Source organism: Leptodactylus fuscus, chromosome 1 (assembly GCF_031893055.1).
Source record: "Leptodactylus fuscus isolate aLepFus1 chromosome 1, aLepFus1.hap2, whole genome shotgun sequence".
NCBI classification, from domain to species: domain Eukaryota; kingdom Metazoa; phylum Chordata; class Amphibia; order Anura; family Leptodactylidae; genus Leptodactylus; species Leptodactylus fuscus.
Window position 1 is genome coordinate 218,392,130 of NC_134265.1, and position 15,840 is coordinate 218,407,969.

The window sequence follows — 15,840 nt, forward strand, 5'->3', positions numbered from 1 at the left end:
GTAGGCCAATAGTAGTTGGGTTATCAACACGCCAGAGGTCATACAGCAAGTGGGAGCAAATCAGTTTACGGAATTCCTGAGCTAGCTGGGCTTGAGGATGGTGGGCAGGAGTCTGGGGAACAGAGAGACGATCAGCATGCTCAGAGAAAATCATGTTAAAGTCGCCGCCAATTAGGCAGGCTGCCGACGAAAGGAACGCAAACGAAAAAAGACCCGGCGTAGGAAGGGGAGTTGGGCTGAGTTAGAAGCGTAGAGGTTGCAAATAACTATCGGGGCCCGATGAAGAAGACTCTTCAGGATAACACCCAGGGTCAAGGTGAGAGGCCGTAACCGAGATCGGGCATGTAGGGGCAAGGAGGATAACAACCCCTGCCCTACAGCGGTCCTGGAAAGCGGAGTAGGCGGTGTTTAGCAAAATTAAAGGTCCCTGTATGGTCAAAGTGGCTCTCTTGGAGAAACGCAACATCAGCATGCAGAGAACGGTTCTCTGGGGATGAAATGCTGCTTGGCGTCGGAGCCCAGGCCCTTAACATTAATCGTCACACATCTAACCATTGGGATTCAAAATAAGGGGACAGAGGCAGATTGAAGGTGCACTCACCCACCAAACCCAAAGCAGGCACAATGGTCATATCGAGGGTCTGGCGGTGCATCCTGTCAACAAAAACAAATAATTGGAGGGATGGAGGGGGGAGGACACACAGGGGCAGAATAGACAAGCACATGAACAAGAACAGGCAATCAACAGGTGAATAATGTAACCGTAGTGAGCAGTCAGGGCTAGAGTCCCTGACAAGGGGCAAAGGACCAACGTCCATGTAAGGGTTGACGACAACACTACGTGGGTACACAGTGCAGACCCACAGCTGGACTCAGCCCCCTCAGGGACGGTAGCGGGGAGAGACATGAGAGAATCACCAGTAGGTCGATCAAAAAGGAAAAGTGTGTACACAAGGAGGGGCGAGCCCACCCAACCTGCAATAATGAAAACACTAAACAGAAAAAGTACAGGACCTATAGAACGCTAAAAGGAAGACAAAAACATATGTAAGAGCAGAAATAGCATTCCAACAATTATGTGGGAGAAAGAAACAGTCCGGGTAGTTCCTCAAGGGGGAGGAGGGTCCATTCTCTGCCTCCTGGAAGAAGCAGTGGGAGAAGGTAGTTGGTGCCTTTTGGGTTTCTGGACAGTCCAGACTTGAGGCGGAGGGGGAGCCGGAAGCTCCCAGGTGGGCAAGTCCGGTAGCAGAATATCCAAGGCAGAGCAGAAAGGTTCAAGAACTGCACAGACTAAGTGTAGCAGAGTGACACTCATATCTAGCTGTCAAGGCGAAGGGGAAGCCTCAGCGATACGGGATCTGGCGATCTCGAAGTTGCAGTAAGGGTCTGAGATGTCTCCTTTTCTGGAGGGTAATCAGCGAGAGGTCTTGATAGAGTTGAATTTTGTCCGTCAAAGTCCAGATCTCCAAGCCAAAATAGTCTCCTTCAGAGTGAAATCATGTACACAGCAGATCACATCGCGCGGCATAGGGCCCGAGCCCTTTGGGCAGAGAGCCCGGTGTGCTCTGTCCAACTTTATCTTGTGAGAAGAGGGTTTCTGAAGGACTGAATTAAAAATAACCTCCAAGGTGACGTGGGGGTCCTCCTCCCTTGTAGCCTCAGGAAGACCCTTGACTCTTATGTTATTGCGCCTGCCACGATTGTCCAGATCCTCCAAATGGCATTGCATGTCACAGACAGCCTGGGACTGGGAGAGAACAGTGTCCTGGAGCTGAGAGATATAGGAGCAGGTCTGGTCATGGTCATCTTTCAGGGTTTCAACTCTATGCGCAATATGCTGAAAGTCCTGTCTCAGAGCAGAGATTTCAGAGCGGATGTCCGTGCGACAGGCATCTGTGACTCTAGCAACCATAAAGTCAAGGTCCTCTTTAGAGGGAAGGTGGGTAAGGTAATCAATCCAAAAATGAGGCAAAGATGGCGCAGAGTGAAGTTGCGACAGTGGGGGAGGGGAGGCCTGGACATGAGCTGCAAAGGGGGACATGGATGGGGTCGCCCCTAGGTCAGTGTGCTTGTCAATGGCAGGTGCTGATGTGGCAGAAACGAGTCCAGGAGAAAAGGACAGAGGGCAGGAGGGGGGGTTCCCCCACAGCCGAGGAGTTGTCAGCAGGAGCCTGGAGGGAGACAGAGCTCACCAGGGCTGCCAAGGCATCAGGTGGTCGGCCGGGGCCAGAGGAGACATGTTGGGAAAGCGGAGGAGGGGCGGAAGATGGAACCAGGCCCGCGCTCCCCATACCCAGTACCTGTGGTGGAGGAGCTGCCCCCGATGTCAGACTCCGTGAAGTGGAGAAGCCATGGTGGCGGAGGATGGTGCCGGCGAAGAGAAGCAGACGGGCTCTGAGTCTGAAGGGCAGGACGCAGGAGCGGCAGCAGCCAAAGTGGACGAGGCCGGCAGTTCTAGCTGGCAAGATGGCCGCCGCCTCGTGGAAGACCGGGTAGTGGAGGGCTTCGAGAGGAGGTACACGGACAGCGTGGTTTGCCCGGAGCGGCCAGCAGCAGCAGGAGAGGCAGACCGGCCAGATTTTCTCCCCATGGAGCAAGTCAGAGCGGCAGTAGGTCCCTACCATCAGGCAGGTGGAGGAGGAGCTCGACTCACACGCATCCTACTCCATCAGCATCTCGGCCACGCCCCTCTTCACTTTACTTTTAAATTCTGCACACTGTACAAAAAGGGTTGTCTACCCCTGCCCTAAGATGCCAATAAAGGAGAATCCCCTCGTAAATTAAACTGCAACTCTCAAAGACTGTATCAAGGAGTGTAGAGAGCATTAGTTTTCATAGATATGAATTCACAGCAGAGAGTGAAAGTGAATATATAAGCGATGCAGAGTATATTGGATAACTTAATTTCCCACTAGCTCATAGGATTTGGAGGAAAGCGGGGGGGGGGGGGGGGGGGATTCGGTTGTCTTTTCCCTCAACTGTAGGTATACTCTGCTGTAAAAGCTGAGCATTTCCCTTTCTGCCACATCCAGTTTTGCACTAGAGGATGTGCAAATTTTTAGGCTTTTCTCTGCTGCAGTGTAGAAGCTATCATTTTTTTTTTTCGTTGATGTAGTCATACCAGTATTTGTTGTGGCTTAAGATGCAATTTTTAATGACAACATTTTAGAGTGCCTATAAATTATTGACTACATTTTATTAACTGCCCCCGGACGATTTAAAACTTAAACGGGTTGTCCATTTTTGCCTGGACAACCCCTTTAATGGTGTCATTACAAAGTACAATTTGATCCCACAGACAAGAAGTCATCATGTGACTCTGTGAGCTGAAAAATGAAAAAGTTATAGCTCTTGGAATGAGGGCAGGGAAAAATGTAAAAGAAAAAATAAACATGTAGCTGAGTACCCCTGAAAGTCTTCAGGTCCTTAGATTCTAGAAAGTCTGTACTTAGAGAATATAGCAATGCAGGGATTCTTCACTCGCTTACCTGTGCGCATCCAGTCTCGCTGTTTGTTTGGTTTTTTTCTCAATTCTCGAGTCTGCTGGATGGTATCACCAATGACCAGCAATGCACCACAACTAACTGTGTTAGTGACAAACAGCAATCGTCCTCTAAAGAAAGGCTTCCAATAGCCCGATACTTGAGCTAGCAGCATCCTACCGTGGGGAATCATCCTGTCTGAATTTCACCAACTGCTGGACACAGTCCCACATGGACGTGGAACAGTAAATGCTGAGGATCACCTGTAAAATGAAGAACATCATATAATTTATATAAGTAACAATATGTATATGAATATATATATATTCTAATGATAGTGGTGAAGATTTACTAACATGGTCTTGTAGCACAAATTTAAACTAGTCTTAAAGGGACACTTTGATCAAAACCTAGTATATCAACTCTTGTTCAAATGACCCCAATTTATCTGTCATCTGGGCAAACTGTGTTTTCCGCTTGTGAAACAGTGTTTAAGTTGCAGAAATATCAATGTTTTCAATACGTAAATGAGCTGTTTGGAGCAACAAGGGCATTGCTACAAAGAGTTAAGTGCTACAAAGAGGTAAGTGCCAAAATGAAAAAGAATCTTGTCCTTGCAAATAATTTATACGGTATTTATTAAAACTTACTTTTTAAACATCTTAAGAAAAAAGTCAACAAAAGCAGTGTAAATAAAATACGATGTAGTGAATAAAATTAGAAAAGTCTTACCAATTATTCGGTAAACAGTGGTCAGGGAGGACAAAAATGTATGTCTTCACAGTGGATCGTGGGTCCAATGTGTAGAGAAAATAGATATACAGGGTGGCAATAATATAACCTCAGGTGTTTGGAGTCGGGTGCAGGCTGACCCAATGGACGGAATTGCCTGAAAATTTGTATGTGTGCTAATCAAGGCATGGGAAAACGGACGGCATGAAAAAAAAAAAACAAAGCTCTAAAAATCATCACCAACTGCTTCCTCGTGACAATGACACCCGCATGACATTTGCATTAATGTTTCTGGCCAGAGAGGAAGTAGGTACTAATTGGCCATGGAATATCCTGTGGAGCGACGAAGCACATTTTTACCTGAATGGAACAGTCAACACACAGAACTGTCGCATATGGGCCACCAAAAACCCGCGTGCGCTCGAGGGGGTCCAAATGGGACATCCCCAAATATCGACAGACGGGTTTTGCGCCGCGCGCTCACTGTACAGCGCCACATTATCCCCTGGTGGGGAGTTTTCATATAAAAAATTTTTTTTATTTATTTATTTTTTTCATCCCATCCGTTTCCCCATGCCTTGATTAGCACGCATACAAATTTTCAGGCAGTTCCGTCCATTGGGTCAGCCTGCACACGACTCCAAACACCTGAGGTTATATTATGGCCACCCTGTATATTCCTGAGTGACCACCAACCCTGTATCCAGGAAACTGCCCCTAGACAAACCCATCCGAATGCGTTTTGACCCTAATCTGGTGCTCTATAGGAGGTCTATAAAAAAAAAACAAAAAACGGAGGGCTAGTTGACTTACACCAAAAATCAACCGCTACACTCCACAATTATAGGTTGTAAGCCCGTAGCTATTAACCCATTATCCTTAGGGTATGTTCACACGTTGGAAAAGGTGGCACAAACCATTGAAGTCAATAGGAGCCATTTTTGCAGGCGGATTCCGCGTCAAAATCCACCTGCAAAAAACTCTGTGTGAACTAGCCCTTATGTGAAATTTTTCATTAATGAGTTTTTGTTATTTATTTTTTTTTACTTCCTGCATTCCAAAAGTCATAACTTTCTCATTTTTCTGTTTACGTAGTCATATTAGGGCTTGGTTTTTGTGTGATAAATTGTACCATTTGGCAAATTATTCTGTGTATGTACTAGGAAAGGGGGGGGGGAATAAACGTGAATGAGGTGGAATGGAGGGAAAAAAAAAAAAAAGTACCGTATATACTCGAGTATATGTCGAATATTTCAGCACCATTTTTGTGCTGAAAAAGCCCCCCTCGAGTCAAGCAAAAAAAAAAGTATATATATATATATATATATTTTTTTTTTTGGGGGGGTGTCTATGACCAGCCACAATAGTAATGTATAGAATCTCCCATAAAATAGTGCGAAAAAAAAAGCTTTAGAGAAATATAATACAAAAATCAAGTAAATAAAAGTTCTAAATCCCTCCTTTCCCTAGAATTCATATAAAAGTAGAAAATGACTGTGAAACGCAAACACATTAGGTATACCTGTGTCTGAAAGTGCCCGGTGTACTGAATATAGGGTACCTGCAGTGCTCCTGGTGCGTCGGGAAGGGGTTACTAGGAGCACTGCAGATGATTCAGCCAGACTGAATTCCAAGTGGGGGAAAAAAACCCAGTCCTCAAGCTCAGGGAAGGAGCAGACAGACAACCAAAACACCCCCTCCCCTTCCCCAGCATCTACTGCACCAAAAATTCCGGCTATTTTAATTTTTGAAATTTTCCAGTAGCTGCTGCATTTCCTCCCCTAGGCTTATACTCAAGTCAATAAGTTTTCCCAGTTTTTTGTGGTAAAATTAGGGGCCTCGGCTTATATTCTGGTCGGCTTATACTCGAGCATACAGTCCTATGAAAAAGTTTGGGCACCCCTATTAATCTTAATCATTTTTCGTTCTAAATATTTTGGTATTTGCAACAGCCATTTCAGTTTGATATATCTAATAACTGATGGACACAGTAATATTTCAGGATTGAAATGAGGTTTATTGTACTAACAGAAAATGTGCAATATGCATTAACCCCTTCCCGCCAATGGCATTTTTTGATTTTCGTTTTTCGTTTTTGACTCCCCTCCTTCTAAACCCCATAACTTTTTTACTTCTCCGCTCCCAGAGTCATATGAGGTCTTAATTTTTGCGGGACAATTTTTTCTTCATGATGCCACCATTAATTATTCTATATAATGTACTGGGAAGCAGGAAAAAAATTCAGAATGGGGTGGATTTGAAGAAAAAATGCATTTCTGCGACTTTCTTACGGGCTTTGGTTTTACGGCGTTCACTGTGCAGCCAAAATGACATGTCCCCTATATTCTGTGTTTCGGTACGGTTCCAGGGATACCAAATTTATATGGTTTTATTTACATTTTGACCCCTAAAAAAAATTCCAAAACGGTGTTAAAATTTTTTTTTTCTAAAAGTCGCCATATTCCGACGGCCGTAACTTTTTTATACATAGGTGTACGGGGATGCATAGGGCGTCTTTTTTTGCGGGGCCGGGTGTACTTTTTAGTTCTACCATTTTCGGGAAATGTTATTGCTTTGATCACTTTTTATTCAAATTTTTAGCAGAATTAAAACAGTGAAAAAACGGCGGATTGCCACTTTTGACTATTTTTCCTGCTACGGCGTTTACCGAACAGGAAAAATATTTGTATAGATTTGTAGAGCGGGCGATTTCGGACGCGGGGATACCTAACATGTATATGTTTCACAGTTTTTAACTACTTTTATATCTGTTCTAGGGAAAGGGGGGTGATTTGAACTTTTAATACTTTTTATATTTTTTTTTTACTTTTTTTTTTTATTTTTTTTTTGCATTTATTAGACCCCCTAGGGGTGTTGAACCCCAGGGGGTCTGATCACTAATGCAATGCATTACAATGCTAATGCATTGCAATGCATTGCAAAAAAGCATCATCTCTTTTGCAGGCTGTATACACCAGCCTGCAAAAGAGAGAATTTGCAGACTGGCTGGGAGCCCTTAACAAGGCTCCCGGCTGTCATGGCAACGGGGGGGTCGGCCCTGGAGCATGCTCCAGGAGCCGGCGATCCCTGCCAAAATGGCGGCGCCCATGCGCCGCCGGGAAGATGGCGCCTCCGGCTCCTTTGACAGCAGCGCCGGAGGGGTTAATGCCTCCGATCGGTTCGGGGACCGATCGGAGGCATTAGAGCCGGTTGTCTACTGCTTGAAGCAGTAGACACCCGGCGGCTATGACGGCCGCCCGGCTCCCGGGCGGTCGCCATAGTTACAGACCCGACACGCGCCGTACTATTACGGCGCATGTCGGGAAGGGGTTAAACCAAAATTTGACCGGTGCAAAAGTATGGGCACCTCAACAGAAAAGTGACATTAATATTTAGTAGATCCTCCTTTTGCAAAGATAACAGCCTCTAGTCGCTTCCTGTAGCTTTTAATCAGTTCCTGGATCCTGGATAAAGGTATTTTGGACAAACAATTCAAGTTCAGTTAAGTTAGATGGTCGCCGAGCATGGACAGCCCGCTTCAAATCATCCCACAGATGTTCAATGATATTCAGGTCTGGGGACTGGGATGGCCATTCCAGAACATTGTAATTGTTCCTCTGCATGAATGCCTGAGGATTTGGAGCGGTGTTTTGGATCATTGTCTTGCTGAAATATCCATCCCCGGCGTAACTTCAACTTCGTCACTGATTCTTGAACATTATTCTCAAGAATCTGCTGATACTGAGTGGAATCCATGCGACCCTCAACTTTAACAAGATTCCCGATGCCGGCATTGGCCACACAGCCCCAAAGCATGATGGAACCTCCACCAAATTTTACAGTGGGTAGCATGTGTTTTTCTTGGAATGCTGTTTCTTTTTGGACGCCATGCATAACACCTTTTTTTTATAACCAAACAACTCAATTTTTGTTTCCAAAATGAAGCTGCCTTGTCCAAATGTGCTTTTTCATACCTCAGGCAACTCTATTTGTGGCGTACGTGCAGAAACGGCTTCTTTCTCATCACTCTCCCATACAGCTTCTCCTTGTGCAAAGTGCGCTGTATTGTTGACCGATGCACAGTGACACCATCTGCAGCAAGATGATGCTGCAGCTCTTTGGAGGTGGTCTGTGGATTGTCCTTGACTGTTCTCACCATTCTTCTTCTCTGCCTTTCTGATATTTTTCTTGGCCTGCCACTTCTGGGCTTAACAAGAACTGTCCCTGTGGTCTTCCATTTCCTTACTATGTTCCTCACAGTGGAAACTGACAGGTTAAATCTCTGAGACAACGTTTTGTATCCTTCCCCTGAACAACTATGTTGAACAATCTTTGTTTTCAGATCATTTGAGAGCAGGCTGTCCATGTTCGGCGACCATCAAACTTAACTGAACTTGAATTGTTTTGTAGAAAGAAATGGTCCAAAATACCTTCATCCAGGATCCAGGAACTGATTAAAAGCTACAGGAAGCGACTAGAGGCTGTTATCTTTGCAAAAGGAGGATCTACTAAATATTAATGTCACTTTTCTATTGAGGTGCCCATACTTTTGCACCGGTCACATTTTGGTTTAATGCATATTGCACATTTTCTGTTAGTACAATAAACCTCATTTCAATCCTGAAATATTACTGTGTCCATCAGTTATTAGATATATCAAACTGAAATGGCTGTTGCAAACACCAAAATATTTAGAACTAAAAATGATTAAGATTAATAGGGGTGCCCAAACTTTTTCATAGGACTGTATATCGTAATACTGCTACAGCATTTTTGGTATTGGAAAATGTATTTATATTTTAATAGTTTAACATTTTTTGGACTTCGGGATGCCTGATGTGTTTACATATACTATATTTACTACTTTACTATATATTCGTTTACATTTATCTGAAACTTAGGGTAAGTGGGTTGATTTACAGATTTTTTTTTCGTTTTTTTAAGCCCACCCCTCGCCCCCGAGGACTTGAAAATGTGATCTTCAGGGCACCTGTGCCATAGACTGCAATATGATTGCATTTCAGTCTAAAGATACTGTATTTTTTGGACTACAAATCCAAATGCATCACCGCACTCCTGCCGCCTCCAGGTTCCAGCAGCAGGGCTTCCTGCAGCAGATGGAGTTGGGCGATGCTGCGGGCCTTGGGCTTGTCCAGGCAGCGCGAACCCTTCCCATTATCCACCATGCTATTGCAGCAGATGTTGGGTTTGTAAGGATAACGGCAGCCGCTCTGCTGCAGAGCAGTTACCATAGCTACCAGGTCCCTGCTGTAATGTACAACGGAGACACAAAGCTAATACCCATGATTAGAGTCCACTCTAATCGCAGGTATTATAACCTAATGGTATAGTTGTTAGTTGCAGGCCGGCTCCTGCACATCAAGATCGCAGTTTTGTAGTCTATAGGATTTGCAATCAAATGATTGCAAGTTCAAGCCCCCTGAAGGAAAGGCTAATGAAATAGAAAAAAAAAAAAAAAGTTTAAAAAAGTATAAAAGTACCTGTAGTAATGGCACTTGTTTAAACTTATCAGTATAAAAAGACACCTGTGCACACCCTCAAACAGTCAGACTCCAAACTCCACTATGGTGTAGACAAAAGAGCTGTCAAAGGACACCAGAAACAAAATTGTAGCCCTGCACCAGGCTGGGAAGACTGAATCTGCAATAGGCAACCAGCTTGGATTGAAGAAATCAACTATGGGAGCAATAATTAGAAAATGGAAGACCACTGATAATCTCCCTCGATCTGGGGCTCCATGCAAAATCTCACCCCGTGGGGTCAAATTGATCACAAGAACAGCAAAAATCCCAGAACCACGCGGGGGGACCTAGTGAATGAACTGCAGAGAGCTGGGACCAATGTAACAAAGCCTACCATCAGTAACACACTACGCCGCCAGGGACTCAGATCCTGCAGTGCAAGACGTGTCCCACTGCTTAAGCCAGTACATGTCCGGGCCCGTCTGAAGTTTGCTAGAGAGCATTTGGATGATCCAGAAGAGTATTGGGAGAATGTCCTATGGTCTGATGAAACCAAACGAACTGTTTGGTAGAAACACAACTTTTCGTGTTTGGAGGAAAAAGAATACTGAGTTGCATCCATCAAACACCATACCTACTGTAAAGCATGGGGGTGGAAACATCATGCTTTGGGGCTGTTTCTCTGCAAAGGGGCCAGGACGACTGATCCGGGTACATGAAAGAATGAATGGGGCCATGTATCGTGAGATTTTGAGTGCAAACCTCCTTCCATCAGCAAGGGCATTGAAGATGAAACGTGGCTGGGTCTTTCAACATGACAATGATCCAAAGCACACCGCCAGGGTAACGAAGGAGTGGCTTTGTAAGAAGCATTTCAAGGTCCTGGAGTGGCCTAGCCAGTCTCCAGATCCCAACCCTATAGAAAACCTTTGGAGGGAGTTGAAAGTCCGTGTTGCTAAGCGACAGCCCCAAAACATCACTGCTCTAGAGGAGATCTGCATGGAGGAATGGGCCAACATACCAACAACAGTGTGTGCCAACCTTGTGAAGACTTACAGAAAACGTTTGACCTCTGTCATTGCCAACAAAGGATATATAAAGTATTGAGATGAAATTTTGTTACTGACCAAATACTTATTTTCCACCATAATTTGCAAATAAATTCTTACAAAATCAGACAATGTGATTTTCTGGATTTGTTTTCTCATTTTGTCTCTCATAGTTGAGGTCTACCTATGATGTAAATTACAGACGCCTCTCATCTTTTGATTGATCTTCTATTGGTGACTGACTAAATACTTTTTTGCCCCACTGTATTAAAAAGGACCTTTCATGGGTTTGGGCACAGGCAGTTCTATATACCGCTGGAAAGCCGACAGTGTGGTGAATTCAGCGTGCTGTCGGCTTTCCCAATCTGTGCCCCGGGTGAAGAGCTATCGGTACCGGTACTGTAGCTTTTCACAGTCAGAAGGGCGTTCCTGACAGTCTGTCAAGAACGTCCTTCTGCACAGCAGCGCCTATAGAGCTGCACTGTGTGAGCAGAGAGGAACGCCCCCTCCCTCTGCTCACAGTGTTCGTCCATAGACAAGTATCATCAGGAGGGGAAGAGGCGTTCCTCCCCGCTCACACTGTACAGCGCTATAGGCGCTGCTGTGCAGAAGGACGTTCCTGACAGACTGTACCGCTAGCTCTACACCCGGGGCACAGATCGTGAAAGCAGACAGTGTACTGAATTTAGCGCACTGTTGGCTTTCCAGCGGTATATAACACCGCATGTGCCCAAACCCATGAAAGGTCCTCTTTAAATATTTTACGTCATTTTTTTGGTTCAAAAATTTTTTACCCCTATTTTTCTCCTCTAAAATCTAGGTGCGTCTTATAGTCCCGTGCATCTAATCATCCAAACAATACAGTAATTCTCTATAACTATTGAAGCATGTTGCAGGATTAAAAAATGAATACCGTGTATACTCGAGTATAAGCCAACATTTTCAGCACATTTTTCATGCTGAAAAAGCTCTCCTCGGCTTATACACGAGTCAGGGTCCACAGAGCACAGAAAACTGGAAGGACCTGCAAGGGGGAGGTCCTTTAGTGCTACTGCTCTGTGATTGGCTTGTCATGAGGTCACGTGACTGTGATATCATCAAAGGTTCTGTAGCCACTGGTATGTAACATCTGCAGATAAGGTTGAGTCTAAATCCTAGTAGCTCCGCCCACACCAGAGTCCGATCACATGGTCATGACGTCACCAGAGGCACACTAGGATTTAGCATCTATCCTGCAGATGAGTGGCCAGGATTCATTGTGTCTTATGGAAGATGTCTGTTGTATGGAGGAGAGGAAGCTACAGTAACGCGACACACACAGGTACCTTCCTTTAGTTACTCTGCCTATTACTGTCAGGCATTTGGGGTTAATAATTTAGTTTCAGTAACTCCATGTGCCTTACATTAATAACAGTTAACCCCATCATGTCCCTCATATTAACCCCTGTGTGCCCCATATAAGGGTTACTAATATGTGAGACACATGAGGGTACTAATGAAGTACCTTAATTATGAAGATACCTCATTATTACCTCCATATGTCCCACATACCAGTAACTCTTATGTGAGGCACACAGGGGGTTAATGTGAGGGACATGATGGGGCTAACTGCTATTACTATGAGACACATAGTTACTAAGCTGCAATGCACATGACCAGACTTTTTATCTGCAATGGTGGATCAATAAGTTTTCCCAGTTTCTTGCAGTAAAATTAGGGGTCTCGGCTTATATTTGGGTCGGCTTATACTCGAGTATATACGGTACCATTTTTATTGGTACAATTACAGCGATACCCAACATCTTGTTTTTTTATGAGTTACTAATTTTGCAGAACAAAAACCCATTTGTGGACATAAATCAATTATTTTGCATCACCACCATCTGAGATGCGTAACATTTTCATTTTTCAATTGATAGAGTTGATTGATGGCTATTTTTCGTGAGGCAAAATATTATTATTTCTAGGGGCTTTTTGTCCGATGTTCACTGTGCAGTTTAAATAACGTTTCAGTTTCATTGTGAAACGCGGTGATACCAAATATGTATGGTTTTTAATAATTTTTAGGATTTTTTTTTTAATAGAATTCAATGTGATAGGGAAATGAATACATTCATATATATTTCCTATATGTGTATACATTCTTTCAATAATACTTAAGCTTGTAGCATGCATCTCCGGGTCAGCCTGACCCATCTTTCATATTAATCAGAATATTTGCAGAGAGAATGCCACACCCCATAATAAACCAGATCATAATAAAGTGATAAGGCGGTTATTAAAATAGCTTAAGATGAGACTAATGGAAAAACCCATGTCAAAATAGACTTTGTTATGCCACGCAGTAAAGATGGCCGCAAACTGATGTAACCTCTGGTCATCTAGTAAGAGGAATAGTTAGAATATTCATAGAATATTCATATTAGGGGCGGGATATTCTTGTAATACTCATGTATAGAAATTGCTGAATCCTAACGGTTAATGATTACTCAATGACACAGCCATATACGCCTACTGAGTTAATGATTATTCTATTATTCTATAATACACCCATATATGCCTACTGAAAATTGCTATAAGAAGAGATGATGTATACAATAAACTTATGCTTCTACCCAGGTTCAATGTTGACTCGAGTCAATCTTTAAATCTGACTACCATCCAATATACTTAAATGGTCCCATTGAGACCACCCTGACAATGGGAAAGGGGCAGTTTTGGAACTTTATTCGTTTATTTTAAACACATTGTGTTATCAGACCGTAGGCTGCCTAAAATACTTATATTCGACAAAAAACGCAGGAGAATCCAGCAAACTTTCTTCTGAATAAAAACTATTTCTTTTCTATTTTTAAATCATTTTAAAAGGACATACACTCCAATGGGATAATTCAAGAGTAAAACATAGTTGTCCAAGACTGACGCGTTTCGAACTACGTTATTCTTAGTCGTCAGTCTAGGACAACTATGTTTTACTCTTGAATCATCCCATTAGAGTGTATGTCCGTTTAATAATGATACCTGGGGACCAAGAAAAAGCAGAGTTATTATATGGTTAAATGGATTCTTTAGCTTTGCACATACGCGTGTACGTGTGTGTATATATCTGTACATGCACACTCATATATATATGATCTGGGAGATGTCGGTGCTGAAATTAAAGGGGCTCTATCAGCAAAATCATGCTGATAGAGCCCAACATATGCGTGAATAGCCTTTAAAAAGGCTATTCAGGCACCGTAAATGTTATATTAAACTACCCCCCCTCCCCCCGGTTTAAAATAATACCCGAAAAAAGAATGTGATCTACTTACGCATCGTGCACGATGGGCGGCATTCAGGGTGCGCCGTCTTCTTCATCCACGCCTCTTCTTCCTCCGACGCTCGCAAACTGACACTGATAAAAAAAAAATAAAAATGGCCTGGGAGCCTACGCAGTAGCCGTAGTAGAAGCTGCATACTACTGCGCAAGCGCGCAGGCCATTTTTTATATCAGTGTCAGTTCGCGAGCGCCGGAGGAGGATGAGACCAGAGGACATCGGAGGAAAAAGAGGCGTGGATGAAGAAGAAGACACACCCTGAATGCCCGCCCAGCGTGCACGATGCGTAAGTACGGTAGGTAACATTCTTTTTTAGGGTATTATTTTAATATAATATATTTACGGTGCCTGAATAGCCTTTTTAAAGGCTATTCACGCATATGTGGGGCTCTATCAGCAGGATTTTGCTGATAGAGCCCCCTTATTGGCATCAATATCTCCAGTCCCAGGCATATAAGGGGAAAGCCAACAGTGTGCTGCATTCAGCGCACTGTCAGCTTTCTCGCATTATATAAAACTGCATGTGGATATAAAAGGTCCCCTTTAAGGTGGCTAAGATTAACACTTGTTGAGGGGCTGATCAGTGACTACATAGTGTTACTCAGTACAGACTAACCTGATTTGTTTCTAGGAAGAGGTGCAGTCCCACCAGGAATATGAAGCTCACTATGGCAGGATTACATTCATACAGAATTTCAGTATTCTTCAGAAACTATAGAGATCTTGAAAATGCCAAGTAGCTGAAAGCTATGAGAAAGTTGTACAAATGTCCATTTCTATTGTGATTTTGTGTCATTTACCCGAAAATTAGAAGCTAGGGAAGGATCAAACAGTACAAGGCTGTGCGGACTGAAGTAGAAATATGCCATTGGTTCGGTCCACAATGGACAGTGACTGCTTCAAATCCACATGTTACATGTCATTGCAGCAGCCAGTCATAGCTCCACCAGCTCGCTGCTCTGCTCGGATATGTAAAGCGTTACCCCGTACACAACTATTAGAGACACTCACCTGCTGAGCGGAGGACACTGAATGTGACGTCCCTCATTCCGTGCCGCGCCGCGGCACATGCTGAACACGTGATTCACGGCGTGTCAGATGCCCGGAAGAAACGTAACCGCGCCGGAAGTGAACTGTTGAACTGTATCCGCCATCTTTAGTGAGGGCGTGGCGTAGGGAAAGTCATACAATCAATTGTGTTCAGTTTCTTAGGTCTTCTATTATCACTTGATGTGTATGTGTGGAAAGACCTAAGGTATTGTATATAGTATACAGATAGTAGTATTCACTATTGTTCTTTGCTGGTTGTTTTCTTATTGAAAGGCAAAAGAAAAGTTTGGGTCTAGAATGCAGTTTCTCCTGTTAGGTCCTCCTTCCAGCAACTCCATTCAAGTGAAGTAACTAGCTTGGAAATGCTTCAGATAGGATCTGCTGGAACAAACTCCAATATAGACAGTGTGTTACTCTAGGTTGAGGCTTGCACTCAGGCTTTCAGTCCGCTTACAAAGTGGTTACCCACTGACCCTCATAAACTGTAATGGGGTCCGTTGGGTTTCTGCCCAAAAAATGTGGAGAGAAAAGACCTGCTTGTATTTCTCAAGCGGGGTCCCTGAGCTCAGATGTGGACCCAGCCTTACTGAAATGGTAAAGCTTGTCATTTGCCAGACTCGTGAGGTGGCCATTGTTGTGAAGTGAAGCAGTAACACGCTGGCTGACAACTACCCAAGGCAACTTCTTTTTTATTTCCTTATTGTTGAAGCAAGAGGAGTGGGCC

At 43.8% G+C, this 15,840-nt stretch overlaps 1 protein-coding gene across 1 annotated transcript in view; it reads right to left on the minus strand.

Moving 5' to 3' along the window:
* The window catches only part of MPV17L2 (MPV17 mitochondrial inner membrane protein like 2), a 31,065-nt gene extending 15,917 nt beyond the window's left edge, over window positions 1–15,148 (minus strand). The window contains exons 1-2 of the mRNA XM_075283673.1: window positions 15,078–15,148; window positions 3,489–3,745 (exon numbers count right to left, since the gene is read on the minus strand). Of these exons, the coding sequence (XP_075139774.1) occupies window positions 3,489–3,675 (187 nt within the window). The 5' untranslated portion in view covers window positions 3,676–3,745; window positions 15,078–15,148. The remainder of the gene's footprint in view (window positions 1–3,488; window positions 3,746–15,077) is intronic.
* Window positions 15,149–15,840: the final 692 nt, after the last annotated feature.